Genomic DNA, 14,520 nt, shown 5'->3' on the forward strand with positions numbered 1-14,520 from the left:
CACTTTGGCCTCCAGGGGAGGCGTATATTATTACCTGGATAACTTGCAGCCCTGTGGCTCTCTTTACTTTTACGCTACAACATTGGTCGCCACCGAGTGGCGCAAGTTGGTCTCGGAACTGGCCCGATGGGCCCGGGCTGGCGGCTATGAGGTACTAGATGACGTAAAAACGAGAGTCAGCGTCGTTGCGGCGTGCACAGGCGGTTTCGTCCTTGACGCCTTCCACCACCGGCCAGCGTCTCCTCGCCAGACCCCCTTCTTTCTTCACAACCACCATCGTCTAACATTCTCGACTGTGTTGAGGGTCGTACCAGTCAGGATTCCGCTTTATCTCCCGAATTTTGACTCGGAGATCTTGCTACAATGGCTTCATCAAATGCGACCAGGTTGGTCGCCACATTGGGGCTGTTAGAACAGTGATCAGGGACTTACCCCGGCTCTTTGATGATCGTACAGCAACCATGAGAGGAACATTAGGATCACAGGTGCGTACTCTCGTGTATATAGATACAGCTTTTCCGGGTTCCCGTCGTGCAGACTGATTTATGACTATTCGGGTTTTCGCTGTAAACAGTACTGGCTGCGAATGATCTCGTCAAGCGTGATCTCTTTTCTCTCCCGAACCCGTTCACCACCATATCGGTGGACGATGTACATATGCAGCAGACCTCAGTACTGAAGAAGACTTTGTCTCCGTACTGGAATGAGACGTTCGACGTGTACGTTGCTTTCCTCTTTTCCTACAGGCTCGGAGGACATCCGGGAGCATGCTATCGCAGCTCCATCTCCGTGCGGATTCTCTGTGTACATGGGAGCACACCATATGTGCTGGCGAGCGACAAAAAACTGGACCTTTCTATGTTTACGCTTCCATCATCCTTCTCGCTGACTGGACAAAGTCGAGCGCTTGTGACGAGCGCCGAGGTATGCCAACCCGACCGAATCGGTCTGCTCAGGGGTTTGTAGCGGGCTATGCAGCAGTGCTTACTAGCAGCCCAGTATTGCTAACGCGTATTCTGGTGTTTCCCCATCTTCCATGACGATGCGATTCAAAGCTCTTGCGTTGCACTATAAATACATCTATGCTAGAGTTTCCTTCTTGGAACGACGGCATGTCATGGATACCTCTATTAGGGTACTGATTAACGTTCCTGTTCCTGTGCAGTGCTGTGCGACCGTCATCGACCCTTTCCCTCCAGATTTTCGACCATCGCAAGTTCTCCCGAGTAGACCGAGGTTTCCTAGGTGCTGTACAAGTCCAAGTCGAAGACATACTTAACAGTAGCAATGGTACATATCCACACTGCTTTCCCCCATAGTCGAACCTCATAACTATGTTCCTCTCGGTCCCTCCAAAACAAACTGACAAATATTCTGTTCTGTTTCTCCCTTCTACTACCTTGCGGTCACACAGTGCAGCAGACTATGAACCTCAAGCCCGGACCAGGCGACCAATTTGTCTCTGGAAAAGTCATGTTTTCGATTGCCGCGGACGCCCCATCCATCCCTTCCGCACCTCGTGCACCGCACCATCAAGCCCTCGACGCTAACTTATCACGATCTGTATCGGATTTACGTCTACTCGCACGGTCATCCGCGACCGACTCTAACTCACCATCCACGTCGTCCCAACTCGGCAGAAGCGCTACCGCCCGCCCATCGCCGGCTGATCCTCATCAGAAACCGACACCATCGCTCTCCTTCCTCTCACCCACGTTGCAACCCACCTCCACCTCTTCATCTCGTCTTTCATCGTCCCGTTCGCATTCGAATCTTAGGATTAGGCCAAGTACGGCGGACTCTGCCATCCCATCATTGCGATCCGCGCCTGGAATGTCTACCCCCACTTCTGCCCGTGATCGTATCTCGATGCCCATCCCATCTCCTGCCCTGCCACCTACCGCCCCCACACCTGCTCCAGAGCAGACTACGACGACTTCCCAGGCACAAGCTGAGGTCGAAGACGCCTTACCTCAGGGATGGGAGCGTCGCTCCGACGCTCGCGGGAGGACGTACTATGTCAACCATAACGAGCGCACAACGACGTGGAACCGCCCGTTGTTCACCTCCAACGCAGGCGCCCAAGCAGTCGTTACCCCAGCTTCAGGCTCAGGACCATCTAGGACATCATCGCAGCAACGTCGTGCGCAACCTCCACAATCTCAGCCCCAGCCTCAGCAACCACACCAGAGCGACAGTCGATACGTCGACGTCCCTCTTCCTCTGGGCTGGGAAGAGCGTCGTGCGCCCGATGGTCGTCCATATTTCGTCGATCATCATTCGCGCACTACGACATGGGAAGACCCGCGTCGACCCGTGTTTTCTGCCTCTTCCGCCGCTAGTGCCAGTGCCGTCCCCGGCGACGGCAGCTCTCCTCACCCATCAGCGGAAGCCCTCGCTACCACACGCGCGGCCCTCGGTCCATTGCCTAGTGGTTGGGAGATGCGGATGACGAGCACGCAGAGGGTGTACTTCGTCGATCATAACACGAAGACGACGACGTGGGACGATCCGAGGTTGCCTTCTGAGGTCGAGGAAGGAGCGCCGAAGTATAAGAGGGATTATAGAAGGAAGGTCGTTTATTTCAGGAGTCAGCCGGATATGAGGATTATGGATGGGACCGCGCCGGGTGCGAGCGGCGGGAAGGCGGAGATCAGGTTGAGGAGGGGGATGGTGTTTGAGGATTCGTTTAGGGCGGTTATGAGGTTGAAGAAGGAGGATTTGAGGAAGAGGCTGGTCGTTAGGTTTGAGGGTGAGGATGGATTGGATTATGGAGGTGTTTCGAGGTATGGTTTCCCTTCTTTTTCAGTTTCCTTCACCCGTGGTAATCGTGGCTGATGTGTTTCCGTACGTTGTGTAGGGAATGGTTCTTCCTCCTCTCGCACGAGATGTTTAACCCGTCCTACGGCCTCTTCGAATACTCCGCCCACGACAACTACACGCTCCAGATCAATCCCTTCTCCGGTATCAACCCCGAACATCTCGACTACTTCAAGTTCATTGGTCGGTGTCTTGGGTTGGCGGTGTTCCACCATCGGTTCTTGGATGCGTATTTCGTGCCGAGCTTCTATAAAATGATTTTGGGCAAGAAAGTGACGATGAAGGATTTGGAGGCGGTGGATTATGAGCTCTGGAGAGGTTTGAGCTGGATGTTGTACGTGTCTCTACCGCCTGACTTCGTCTCATATTTTGTTTACTCAGACCATAATTTGATACAGGGACAACGATATCACCGACGTCCTCGACGAAACATTCTCCACCACCGAAGACAACTTCGGCCAACTGCTCACCATCCCCCTCAGGCCCAACGGAGAAGACATCCCCGTCACCGAGGTCAACAAGGCAGAGTACGTCGAGTTGCTGGTCGATTATAGGATCAGGAGGAGGGTGGAGGAGCAGTTCGCTGCGTTCATGGAGGGATTCGGCGAGGTTGTGCCGTTGGAGCTTATCAAGGTGTTTGATGAGAATGAGGTAGAGCTGTTGATCGGGGGAATGTCAGAGATCGATATGTGCGTTTCTCGTCCTCATTGTCATCCTTTCCCTGCATTGTGGCCGGTGCTGACGGTATCACGAACGAAACGAATCTAGGGACGACTGGACGAAGTTCACGGACTATCGCGGCTACGCCAAGACCGACCAAGTCATTTCCTGGTTCTGGGAGATCCTCCGTTCCTGGCCAACAGAGCGCAAAGCTCGTCTCCTCCAGTTCACGACCGGTACCTCGCGTGTGCCCGTCAATGGGTTCAAGGACCTGCAAGGCAGCGATGGACCGAGGAGGTTCACGATTGAAAAAAGCGGAGATGTGAATGGGTTGCCGAGGAGCCATACGTGCTTCAATAGGTTGGATTTGCCGGAGTATAAGGAGAAGGAGAAGTTGGAGGAGAGGCTGAGGTTCGCGATCGAGTGAGTCCTTTGAATTATTGGTGGTGTCCGATATGTCCGCTGACCACGCGATGAAATTGCAGGGAGACTGAAGGGTTCGGTGTCGAGTAGGTGCCGCCGCCACGGCAATTCTCCTTCGGCTCAATTATCACATACACGCTCTATCCGGTTCTGTTCCCTGCATTCTCTCCCTCTAAGGCTTTGTACTCCATAATAATACCTCCGATCTCCTTGGCTGTCTCTATAGAACTCTGTCTCCACCATCTATCTTCTTTGTATCATACACCCGTCGTTCCCTCATTATGGTCCCTTTCGTCTAAGGACAATTATATCAGTCCCCTTTCGTCTTTATACTCGTGCTGGTATTTGCTTTATTACAATCCATTTTAATTATCTCTTTATCCTGCTTCAGTCTTCGCTCCAGGTCGGCGCCTTCGCCCCTTTTATCCTACTTGTTTCACGATCTGCTGCTCTGTAGCCCGGCTCCCTTTGAAAGGCCCCTTTCTTTTATTCCTTTGCGCGCCTGCTACAGGTTGCCTATGTGTCCCGTTCATGTCGCGTTCATGCGTGCCCACATTTCATTCTATCGCGTTTTCGTTTTGTTTTGCTTCGCCGCATCTTCGCTGCTTCCTCCTTTTTTTTTTGCTTGCTCTCTTTCATCTTTCTCCTCTCGCTCTCGGCCTGTGTACTGTCTTACTCTGCCTTCTGTCTCGTGTGATGTTATTGGTGCGAATATAGGCTCGCTTTCTGTTTAGCCGGGGATTGTCGTGTGACGCTGGGCGCAGTTGTGCCAACGTTGATCGGGTTTACTTGCTATGATCCTAATCATAGACCTGAGCATCAACGGGCCTTGCTAGCTGCCACTCACGCGGATCCCTATTTACAGACGTGTCTCAACTCAGTTCCTATTCGCACTTTTGCAAAGCTATGGGCTCTAGGTAAGGTAAGGTAAGGGAGATGTCGAGAATAGGAGGGACGGATACCGAGGTCTCATTTTGGACTGCCGGCGAGATGGAGCAACACAACTATGAGAGTATTGGGAAGGAAGGAAGGAAGGAAGGAAGGAAGAAAGAAATATGTTATGACGATTATCATTGGAAGGGTGTTACGAAGGCTGCTTGCAAACGTCAAAAGAGTGTGCCACAGACGACAGTAGATACTCAGCAGCACATAACTGCTCAGGTAGTTGGCAATGCTGCCGAACGAAATGGTGTCAGGCATCTTACTGCGCTGGCGAAGTTGTCTCCAATGGGAACAATTCCATGTCACGGACGCGATCTCGACTCCAGCTCTAACCGTGCTCTCGCAACCCTCAGCTCCTCCTGTAAAGTTTGTTTCTCCGATTTGAATGCCTTCTCCGCATCCTCTCTTGCGTGATTCATCAGTCCAATCGTCCGCTCCACACCGCGCCACAAATCTGTCGCCTTCACTCTATCTTCCTCGTCTTCCGTCTCCCACCGTGTTGGGTCGCGTATATAATTACATTCCTCGCAGCATTCGTCGACGGTGGCCATTATTTCACATTTCCGCGGGAGTAGGGGGTATAGAAACCGGCATATTTTCTCTATATCCCCACTGGGGTCCGAATATCCAACCCAAAGGTGCGCAAGGTGATTAAATCGGGCGTCGGCGGATGGTAGGAGAGCGATGCCTGAGGTGCGCAAGTACAATGCCAACTTTTTCATATTGGGGCAGTGCAGGGCGAGCGAAATGATACTGGGTAAGGTGAGCGTGGGCTTGGGTGTGAACATAGGGTATGCGGTGAGCACCAGCTCCTCTAATTGCGGAAGACTTGCAGCGAGAGACTCGAGTTGGTCGTCCGTTATCGTGATAGGACGGAAGTAGCGAATCGTGAGTGCCTTCAAATGTCGAAGACGCAGGACAGGGCTGATATCTATGAAGTCGAAGACAGGCAAGGGCTGGGCCAATTCTTCAGTATGGATGTCGACCATGGAAAATCCGAGGCGTTGTAGGGAATGGAAGGAGTCCGCGAGAGACTGCAGGATTTCCCTGAGACGTGAAGGGGTTTCTCTGAGAGGGCAAGGGACATTCAAGATAATAGATGTCATAGACGACGCCGGGAAATGGGGCTCTTCGAGGAGTCTCCGAGCTTCAGAGAGGGAAGCCCCGAACGAGATGGATTGCAGCGACGGGAATGCTCCTTCTTCCAAAGGGACATAAAAGCTGTCAGGACAGTCGACCCATCCATCATTATCAGAGATCGAGGACGACAGTACTCGGAGCGAGTTGAGGGCGGCGAGGGGCTCAATGATAGAGGAAGAGAACATGGTGGGCGATAAAGTGACCTCTTGAAGACGTGGGAGGTTTTCGAGAAAATGGAGAAGGTTTTCTTGCATCCTGGCTTCGACAACGGGGATATCAAGGTCAAGAGTCGTAAGATTTGGCATTCTCTCAGATACATGCAGCGCTAATTCTTCGAAATTCATTTGTGGGGGTGAGTGAGGGGAGCTGAAGGTGACAGTGAGCGCAGAGATCGAGTGATGCATGACGATAGGACCAAATTGAGGCCCTGAGTATGAATCTATCTTAAGTGATAGAAGCCTTGGAAATAACACTGAAGGAGGCCGAGTGGACATGATCTGAATCATTGCACTCCTAGACCAACGTATCGTCGTGTTGCTACCGTCGATGTGGCGAACACGATGGGAATTGCTCACGATGCAATCCCAGACATCTTTGGTTAGAGTAGACGAAAAGCTCTATATCTGATTTTTTAGGGATGTTCTGAAAAAATCTCCAGTATATAACTCACCATTTTTCGAGTAACAGGGTCTGAGACCGTATCTGCGAACGAAGCCAAAGCACTTGTCCAATCGTGCAATTCTCGCCACACTTCGTCAAGAGCCCCCTCCCTCCACGCCTTGCATACTCCAGCATTCCGGGCATTTGACCGACGGTCAAGCAACATAAAGACGCGAAGAAGTAATTCCTGTGGCAAATTTTGGGCATGAGAGGTCGCCATGCTTGTTGTCCAGTTGAAGTGGTCAGCGGTGAGATGGTTGGTGACGCTCGGAGACGGAGAGTGATGCCACGTTGAACGTCCTATCTTCAACACCAAGGTCTGCCTGTGTGAGACTAGAGAGTGATAGAAACAAGGAAACAGTTGTATTTGGGAAGCTGGACACGCGAAAAACGCACGGCCGTTGCCGAGATGGTAAGAAATTCAACGCTTCAGCTTCAACATTCAACGTTCAACACCAGTGTCGGTGCCACACCTCGACGTTCACACACCGCTTTCATTGCAAAAACCAACCAACACAACTGGTACAAACAAGAAAGCTCAAACAAAAGAAGAGGCGTATCAAGGGTATATACCACCTTCCCTACTGGCAACTCAACCCACTCTGGATACTCCACCCATGGAACCCGATCACTGAGGCAGAAGACCGCGCGAGTATGGACTATGGACAATGAGAAGCGAGTCGACGGGAAGGTAACAGAAAGTAAGTTCCAAAACAAGAGACAAGGGGATAAAAAGGGGTGGTATAGCATCTAGCACACTACCTGTCGAATTGAGACTATCGCTATAACTATAGGTATAGGTATGTGATAGCTCAGAGCTGTGCAAATATCGGAACATCGACACCGACACAAACAAAAGGATAGAGTATAGAGGGATTGGGTGGAGCGATCGACACCAGACACCAGAAGAGGGGGGACAGCAAGCGACCCTTATAGCTACTTCTGTGGAAAGCTGAAACCGCGATAAACAAAACACAGGTATAGTATAATAGAATAGAGGTGCAATATGTGGAGCTGAGCACTGTGATCGTGAGTGCTAGCGCTATTGCTAGTGTGCAATGCGGAATACACGGAAGGAGGCCAAGCCAGGGGATTATTTCGAGGAAGAAGGAAGAAGGGAATCACATCCAGGAAACCACGGGGGAAAGCGAAGGGAAAGGAGGGGAGGAAGAGGGAAGGGAAAGGAGGGGAGGAAGAGGGAAGGGAAAGGAGAGGGAGGAAGAGGGAAGGGATACCCGAGTCGAGGCGAAGAACCAATCAATATACACTATAGACAACTGAACACCGAAAAGGACAGAGAGGCAGGGATAGATATAACCTTGGTGCTGACGCAAGTCGACCGATCGGCGTAGGACGACCGGCCAGCGAGCGAGCATCGACGGAGGTATATAATCGATAACAATAAAGCAGATAAGCCGGACCAAAAACCGTTGAAGACCGAGGGAACTGAGGAGGGCGAGTGGTTGAAGTTACAAGACCGGAGGAGTGGTCGAAGGACTAGTGAGTGGACATATGGTGAGTGCATAGCTCGGCGGATAGGTGTGTGGATGGACGGATGTGCAAGCAGCCGCGAGGCTTGTTTTCATCACCTTCACCCAGTCCTCACCTCCTCACACTCAATCATTCCTCAACCCATTATACGCAGCCGGTGGACTCGCCAACCCAGAACTGGCCCCCAACGCAGGCGACCCAGTCCTCCTCTCCGCATACGCCTTCAACATATCGTCCGGCGACGAGAAGCTCGCCAGGGACTGCATCGGCATGAACGCCTGCGTAGGGCTTGACACGGTTTGCGTCGGGAACGCCGAGGTGGGAGACGCGAAGGACGCGAAAGCTTCGGTGGGAGACGCGACGGTCGGGATAGTTGCGTGTATGGGGGGAGGCGAGGCCGGCAGTTGGTAGGACATAGAGAGACGCGACGGGTTGGACGGGGTACGGGTCATGCTGTAGGCATGATTATGGCTGACGGTGGCGTTGACGGAGCCTGAGTCGTACGAGGCAACATCGTCTTGAGAGTAGTTATTCGCCATCACTAGAATCACAGTCACGACAAATGAGTACAAAAACTTTACGGAAAACCGCGTAAAGAGATAAAACTCACTCTGCAACGCCGGTCCTACATCACCCTCCTCCGACGCACTCATTCCCCCATTCCCACCCACAACCGACAACCTTGCATTAATATCCTCCACACTCAACGCCACCGGCCCACTCCTCTGCGTCGGGCTCAACACCGACATCTCCGCCGAATCCTGCCTCTGCGGCACAGGCGGCACGACAACGCTCGTATGGAACGCTCTACTCGCTATGCTCTTCCTGCTCGTATATTCCGAGCTCGGCCTCACGTCCGCCGCGAACGACACCCTCGACATCCTCTCGCCGCTCGTCGGGTTCGCCGTCCTGAGACCCGTACCCGGCCGGAGCTGCGACATCGACTTCTTGTTCGCGTGCATGCCGCCGAGACCGGTCCCGTTGCTGAAGGAGGTGAAGGAAGGCGCTTGGCCGTTGCTAGGGTCCGTACCGAACGAATCGCGAAGTGTGGTTCCATCGGCGTCGAACGTGCTCGGCGGACGAATAGCGCCGAACGAGAACGACGAGGCGCGGTTGCCCGGGACGGCCATGCTGTTGCGGATAGCGGCCTGAGCACCAGAGGGGGTCATCGATTTCCAGTCGGTCGAGATCGTGGACATGCGCTTGTCGATGTGTTCGCCGTACGCTCTGTGTTTCTCCTTGTGGCGCGCGCGGAAGAGCTTGAACCAGGCGAGGAAGATGAGGGCGCCGACGACGAGGAGGGGCATGATCACGGCTGCTGCGATCTTGCCGCCAGAGAGACCGCTAGAAGTGGTCGGTGCGTTGTTGACCTTCGTCACCGTCGAGTCGCCGCTCGTGACAGCAGCCGCGGAGGGGGTCGAGCCAGATGCCGATGCAGTATAGGTGCCTGTGAAGACAGGACCGGCGGGGAGAGTGGCCATGGCTGGGAGGGTGCCGGACTCAACGATGGTGAGCTGGAGGGAAACGGAGGAGGTCGAATTCCACCATTTCGGCTCGAGGTAGGTCTCGTAGTAGCCGTAGGAGTTGTAGACATCGGTCCACTTGTAGATCTGGGCGGTGTCGGCGGCGGGAGCGTTGAGATAGATGTCGACGTTGGTGCTGTCGAGGCAGGTGGTGTCCCAGGAGATGTTGAGAGCCGAAGTGTATTCGATGGTGTCGCCCGAGGAGGGTGAGAGGTAGAAGCCGCCGGTGGAACAAGCTGGGAACCGAGGTGTTAGGTTGTGAAGTGCAGGAAATGGGATAGACAAAATGGAACAGGCAAGACACTGTAAATTCCCGCACACCGATAGATCCATATGCCATCAAGTTATGTTCGTCAAAAATCGATCATGTCAATCTGTCTCACTGAGACTGATGAACCCTTGCAGGGTTGAAACGTAGAATGCATCATGGGATACTCTCTCTGCGTTGCCCAAGAAACTGAGAACAGCAGCAGATAATAATACCATTTCGCAACTCTGGATGATGAGGTGGAGCAGGGTACACACTAGTGCTGATTTGTGTGATCAGTGACAAACGGCGAAAATAGCCGCAGGTTCCCGTCGGGATAAGCGAGCATTCGGGCGCAGGTGCGAGCGACGATGTAGAGTACGAACTCACAGAGCCCGCCGGTCGCTCTTCTCACTGGATCTCCTAAAGATGTTACACCACCATGTGCACATCGACATAATAGACGTCCGACCAGATTTAAACGCATTGAGATGGAATATCACTCACAGGAGTCAGCCCTTTTTACTTTACGGTGGGTACCACCAGCATGTCCTATCCTGAACCCCGAGAATGCAGAAGATCCGGTCATTTTTCCTCTGGTATTCTGCGAGTTTGGTCAAATGGCTTGGCGGTATTGGGAGGTAGGAGATGATGGTCGTCGTCCGAGTTCTTGTGTTGGGTGATGATAGGTAGTCGTACAGATCCGAGAGTGAGAGAGATAGTCTTGAAAAGAACGTGTCCGCGAGGAGGGCGCGGCGGAGGTTGGGAATGAATGGGGTGTAAAAACAGCAAGAAATTCGGAGGACGGGGGCGACAGGGAGGAGGGGAGCGGAGGCGACGGTGGGGAAGGCGACGGGGCGAACGAAATCCGTTTGGGGAACGTCCCCGCCGACGACCCACCATCTTCCCACGCTAGTAGCGCCTTGGCACTCCTAATGGTGTTGGGCAACCCGGCGGTATGGGAGCGTGGTGTTTGGCCTTATTTGGCTACCACCAAGTTGGGCTGCGAAATGTTGTCCGTCAGTCGAGCTCGCTTTTCGGACGGTATATCAAGCTCTCAACACGACCGTCGTTAGGGTATTGATATACAACTTCATGACTGTGTTTCGGTGGAAGGGATTTTCGAGGGCCTCAGTGGAAGTTCAGAAATTGAAAATCTGCCGCCCCAGTAGTCCAAAATATTCAGCAAGACAAATGGAAGAAAATGCTTCCACCTAAACATCCACGAGAGCATGATGTCAAGACTTCATGCAAAGGATAAGTGCTCTGCTCTCTTCGAACGCAGAAAAGCGATCTCGACTGGAGGCTGTGGTTTGGGTGGCGGGACTTGCTTAGTCAGCGTCAGGAGCGTCTCACGCGTTTTCGACATCGCGTTTCTCGCTTTCACAGCGCCTGCGTACATCAACGAGGACGTCCATGTCATTTCTCTGCACTGGTCGACATTTACCAGTATGTAATTGACATGGTGACGTTCGAAATCTTGAGGCTACTGCATTGTACGGCTTGCTACGAGGCTGGCATGTAGCGGCTCTCACCTTCTTCCCCTCCTCACTTGACGGTCGCCGCGACCTCAGGCGAGTGCGTTAACGTAGCATACTAGTGAACGTCCTGTGGGTAGGCTTGTTGTGCAAGTCTTTGGTGCGTAGTATCAGTCTTATTTCCACTATTTCTCTCACCATCTTCCTACATCAGTGTTTGAAACATCACTGTCCTTGAAACTATCTCCAGTAGGTTCTAAGCAGTTTTTGTGAAGCCTGGATACATCTTCTTCATGGAAAGAAGTGTCAATCTTGGTCCGAATGTGAGTAAACTAATCCGTTGCTTATAGGTTTAATCCGTCCATCACCCGTCCGCCTTTCCTTGCGTACCGTAACCTTTGTTTTTGCGTCGCTACTATGGGTAGTAAAGTCCGTACCCAGAAGGCTTCCATGCTTCATCGCCGCCCCACGAAGCGCCAACGTGAGCACACGGCGTCGCTATCTGCGGCAAAACTCCATTCGAAATCCCCCCTCTCTATCGTTTCCTCACCGACGCCACATCCATTGGCACCGACGCCACACTCTTTCCGTGTTGCACCGAGGTCTTCGTGTTCTGAAGCTACTTCACCCCCTCCTACCATCGTAAATCATGTGCATTTCACTCGTCTGTCGGACCTTATGCATCAGAATTCCTCGCTTCTGGAGCAGGTCAATTCACTGAGCTCTGAGAATGCTGGTCTTCGCGGCCGGTTTCTGAATGAGAGTCGCGAGGTCACCATACGAGACCAGGCTGTCCAACGGCTTCAGCGGTCACGTTTAGCAGATCGCCGTGCTCACGACTACCTCCTGCTTCGCCAAACCTTGCTACACAACCTGTTGCGGAATGAGCACCGTAGGTTTTGTCGTCTAAAGGAGCGGAAGTTGAATAGTGAAGAGATAATATCTCAACTACAGGAAAAGCTTGCTGTTCAAGATACTGTACTCGATGCTGTTGACCAGCTCCGATTGGAAGTAGCTGAACGTGCCCGCCTTGATGCCGCACAATCCACCCATGCACTTTCCGAGGCGCGGTCCACAATTATTGACCTACGTGACCGTATACAACGCAAGGACCAACAACTCAAGGCTCTCCGAATGAAGGTGTTGCGTTGCGGTGATCGCAGGGCCACATCTCGAGTTACTGCCCCAGTGTGGATATTATGGAAGAACGGGCACTACACATACACCAGCCGTCGTCTGATACGGTCAATGACAGATGCCGGCTGCGCTCAGAATCGTGTTGGTCCCCTAATGCGAGATTTTGCACACGCAGCAAAGATTCTCATTCAGGGCAGAGTTCCCAGTCGTCGTACAGTTGGACGTGTTCTCATTGAGGGTGGTGTAATGGCCAAAATTCAATTAGCATTCGAGATCCGAAATAGCCCTAGTAACACCATCAGTTCGGATGGCACATCTGATCACGGCCTTGAATACCTGATACATTTTATTGTTGTTTATGCACCGGAGTCATACTCTCATCCTGGTGCTCCACTCCATCATCTTAATCGCATGGCAGGGTTTGGTTCTATTCTGAATAAATCCAGTGACACCCAGCTGAGTGCATGGAAACGACTTCTCTCGGACATGTTTGATACCCTGGATCGCTCTCCCCTTGGTCGTCCCGAGGCTCGGCGTTTTTGTGTTACTGAATTCCTTCGCCACCTGAAAGGGATGCTGTCCGATCATGCGGCAGATCAGAAGAGACTATACCGTCTACTTGCTGCATGGAAGGCTGAGGTCACTCGTGTTGATCTTGGGTGGAATGTGATTCATGAACTTGAGCTCTTGCAAGTAATGACACTGTTCTCGGATATCCAAGAACAAATGGTTAATGCAGTTGGCGGTCAAAGTGCCTGGGACTCTTTGTCACCGTCTGTCCGCGATGAGCATATTTCATCTGGACTGGACTCACTTGCTTTCAAACTAGGCTCTGAGCTCTACCCTAATTTGCCAGCCGATGAGAGGCATGAGATGGAGCTGATGTTTTGGGCGGGCTGCTCTATGCACAAAGAATTGAATGCTGTGAGTGGTGCTGATCAAGCTATACAGGCTTACTGGTCCAAGGCAGGTGTCACCGGACCCATTTTATTAGCAAACAGAGACAATGCAGCGACCATTCGGATCGCTTCACAAGCTCGCGGTGACACTGTTTCAGCAGAGGCGGCCAGACATGCTATTGATGCCTCTTCTCGTGGTGCATGCAAGGCCGGTGCTTTATTTGGTGCATACTGCAACCACAGCAATAGCAAAGACGGCGTACAAGACAATCATCGGGATCATTTCCAGTTTCTGACTGGTATACCTCGACGCTTCCCCGACACCAGTAACATCCGTTATCAGTGTTATCTTGACTCTTCATGTGAACTGTTAGCCCGACGCTTCCAGTATCAAACATTCCTTGAGCTCATGCGTGACAGAAAGACTCATCCTGGGTTCACAAATCTCGAGCAGAATTGTTACAACTCCATTGTTGACATTCCCACTCTTACAGAAATGGCGGCACTGGTTGTACTTGGGAATGCTGTCTGCTACCCCTTCATGCATTATGTTCGTGACCCAGGATCGGAGAAGCTAAATGTCCTTAGCCTCGGTCCAATTCATACTAAGGTCAAAGCCCATCTGCGCAAGCTTATTGCAGATCCTTCACTTGTACTCAACCCTAATGCATCATGGAAAATAGGATGTCTCAATTCTCGGGAGTGGGAGCATGAGGATGCGATGAATGCAGTTTGGGAGCTGGCGCCACAAGCACCACATCTTACTCCAGTAACTGTTCGGTGCCTTCAAGGTGCCCTCGAGACTTGGGAAAGATTCTCTGAGGAATTCAATGAGGGTGGCTTGATTGCTGGCGCGACAGGTGAAGAGCGAGAATTGGGTTTCATGCCATCCACCAACGATCACTCTGAGGGTGGTCTAGGCGAGTTTCGCCGGTGGGCACGAGAAGTGACAAACCACACGGTTGCGCACTTCACCTACCAGGCCATGTATTGGCGCAACAGCACTGAGAATTTTGCTGATGCCAAACTGTGCAATAAACAAGCTCAGACCTTTGTCCGTGGGGAAGCACGTGCCATTGATGCCAGGCATGATGAACGGG

General features: G+C 52.3%; 4 protein-coding genes across 4 annotated transcripts; 2 read left to right on the forward strand and 2 right to left on the reverse strand.

The window, feature by feature from the left end:
• Positions 1-199: 199 nt before the first annotated feature.
• On the forward strand, positions 200-4,419 carry STEHIDRAFT_122701 (HECT-domain-containing protein). The gene is made up of 9 exons (XM_007305836.1): positions 200-386; positions 457-485; positions 575-719; positions 1,166-1,290; positions 1,415-2,786; positions 2,861-3,154; positions 3,219-3,509; positions 3,589-3,903; positions 3,966-4,419. Exons 1-9 carry the CDS (start codon positions 364-366, stop codon positions 3,991-3,993), a joined length of 2,622 nt encoding a protein of 873 aa, XP_007305898.1. The 5' UTR covers positions 200-363; the 3' UTR covers positions 3,994-4,419.
• A 46-nt stretch (positions 4,420-4,465) lies between these two features.
• On the reverse strand, positions 4,466-6,888 carry STEHIDRAFT_140304 (uncharacterized protein; the record flags this gene model as incomplete). The annotated part of the gene is made up of 4 exons (XM_007305837.1): positions 6,656-6,888; positions 6,561-6,627; positions 5,156-6,424; positions 4,466-4,629 (listed from the first exon to the last, which is right to left on the reverse strand). The coding sequence occupies exons 1-4, from the start codon at positions 6,863-6,865 to the stop codon at positions 4,466-4,468; spliced, it is 1,710 nt and encodes a 569-aa protein (XP_007305899.1). The 5' UTR covers positions 6,866-6,888.
• A 234-nt stretch (positions 6,889-7,122) lies between these two features.
• On the reverse strand, positions 7,123-10,745 carry STEHIDRAFT_169627 (uncharacterized protein). The gene is made up of 3 exons (XM_007305838.1): positions 10,414-10,745; positions 8,747-9,895; positions 7,123-8,677 (listed from the first exon to the last, which is right to left on the reverse strand). Exons 1-3 carry the CDS (start codon positions 10,493-10,495, stop codon positions 8,262-8,264), a joined length of 1,647 nt encoding a protein of 548 aa, XP_007305900.1. The 5' UTR covers positions 10,496-10,745; the 3' UTR covers positions 7,123-8,261.
• A 1,773-nt stretch (positions 10,746-12,518) lies between these two features.
• STEHIDRAFT_60676 (uncharacterized protein) lies at positions 12,519-14,330 on the forward strand (the record flags this gene model as incomplete). Its single annotated transcript, XM_007305711.1, has 1 exon — positions 12,519-14,330. A coding segment is annotated over one exon (1,812 nt), but the record flags the coding sequence as incomplete, so codon positions are not given.
• Between the last annotated feature and the right edge of the window lie 190 nt (positions 14,331-14,520).

This window comes from Stereum hirsutum (assembly GCF_000264905.1).
Source record: "Stereum hirsutum FP-91666 SS1 unplaced genomic scaffold STEHIscaffold_10, whole genome shotgun sequence".
In the NCBI taxonomy this organism is placed as follows: Eukaryota; Fungi; Basidiomycota; class Agaricomycetes; order Russulales; family Stereaceae; genus Stereum; species Stereum hirsutum.

Excerpts from the sequence above, each read along its gene's own strand:
- STEHIDRAFT_169627 (XM_007305838.1), bottom strand. The coding sequence starts at position 10,495 with ATGACCGGATCTTCTGCATTCTCGGGGTTCAGGATAGGACATGCTGGT. Across the intron at positions 9,896-10,413 it reads AGTAAAAAGGGCTGACTCCT|CTTGTTCCACCGGCGGCTTC; the intron begins GTGAGTGATATT and ends CTCGGTTCCCAG. Across the intron at positions 8,678-8,746 it reads TGTAGGACCGGCGTTGCAGA|TGATGGCGAATAACTACTCT; the intron begins GTGAGTTTTATC and ends CTGTGATTCTAG.
- STEHIDRAFT_122701 (XM_007305836.1), top strand. The coding sequence starts at position 364 with ATGGCTTCATCAAATGCGACCAG. Across the intron at positions 3,510-3,588 it reads GGAATGTCAGAGATCGATAT|GGACGACTGGACGAAGTTCA; the intron begins GTGCGTTTCTCG and ends AAACGAATCTAG. Across the intron at positions 3,904-3,965 it reads AGGCTGAGGTTCGCGATCGA|GGAGACTGAAGGGTTCGGTG; the intron begins GTGAGTCCTTTG and ends ATGAAATTGCAG.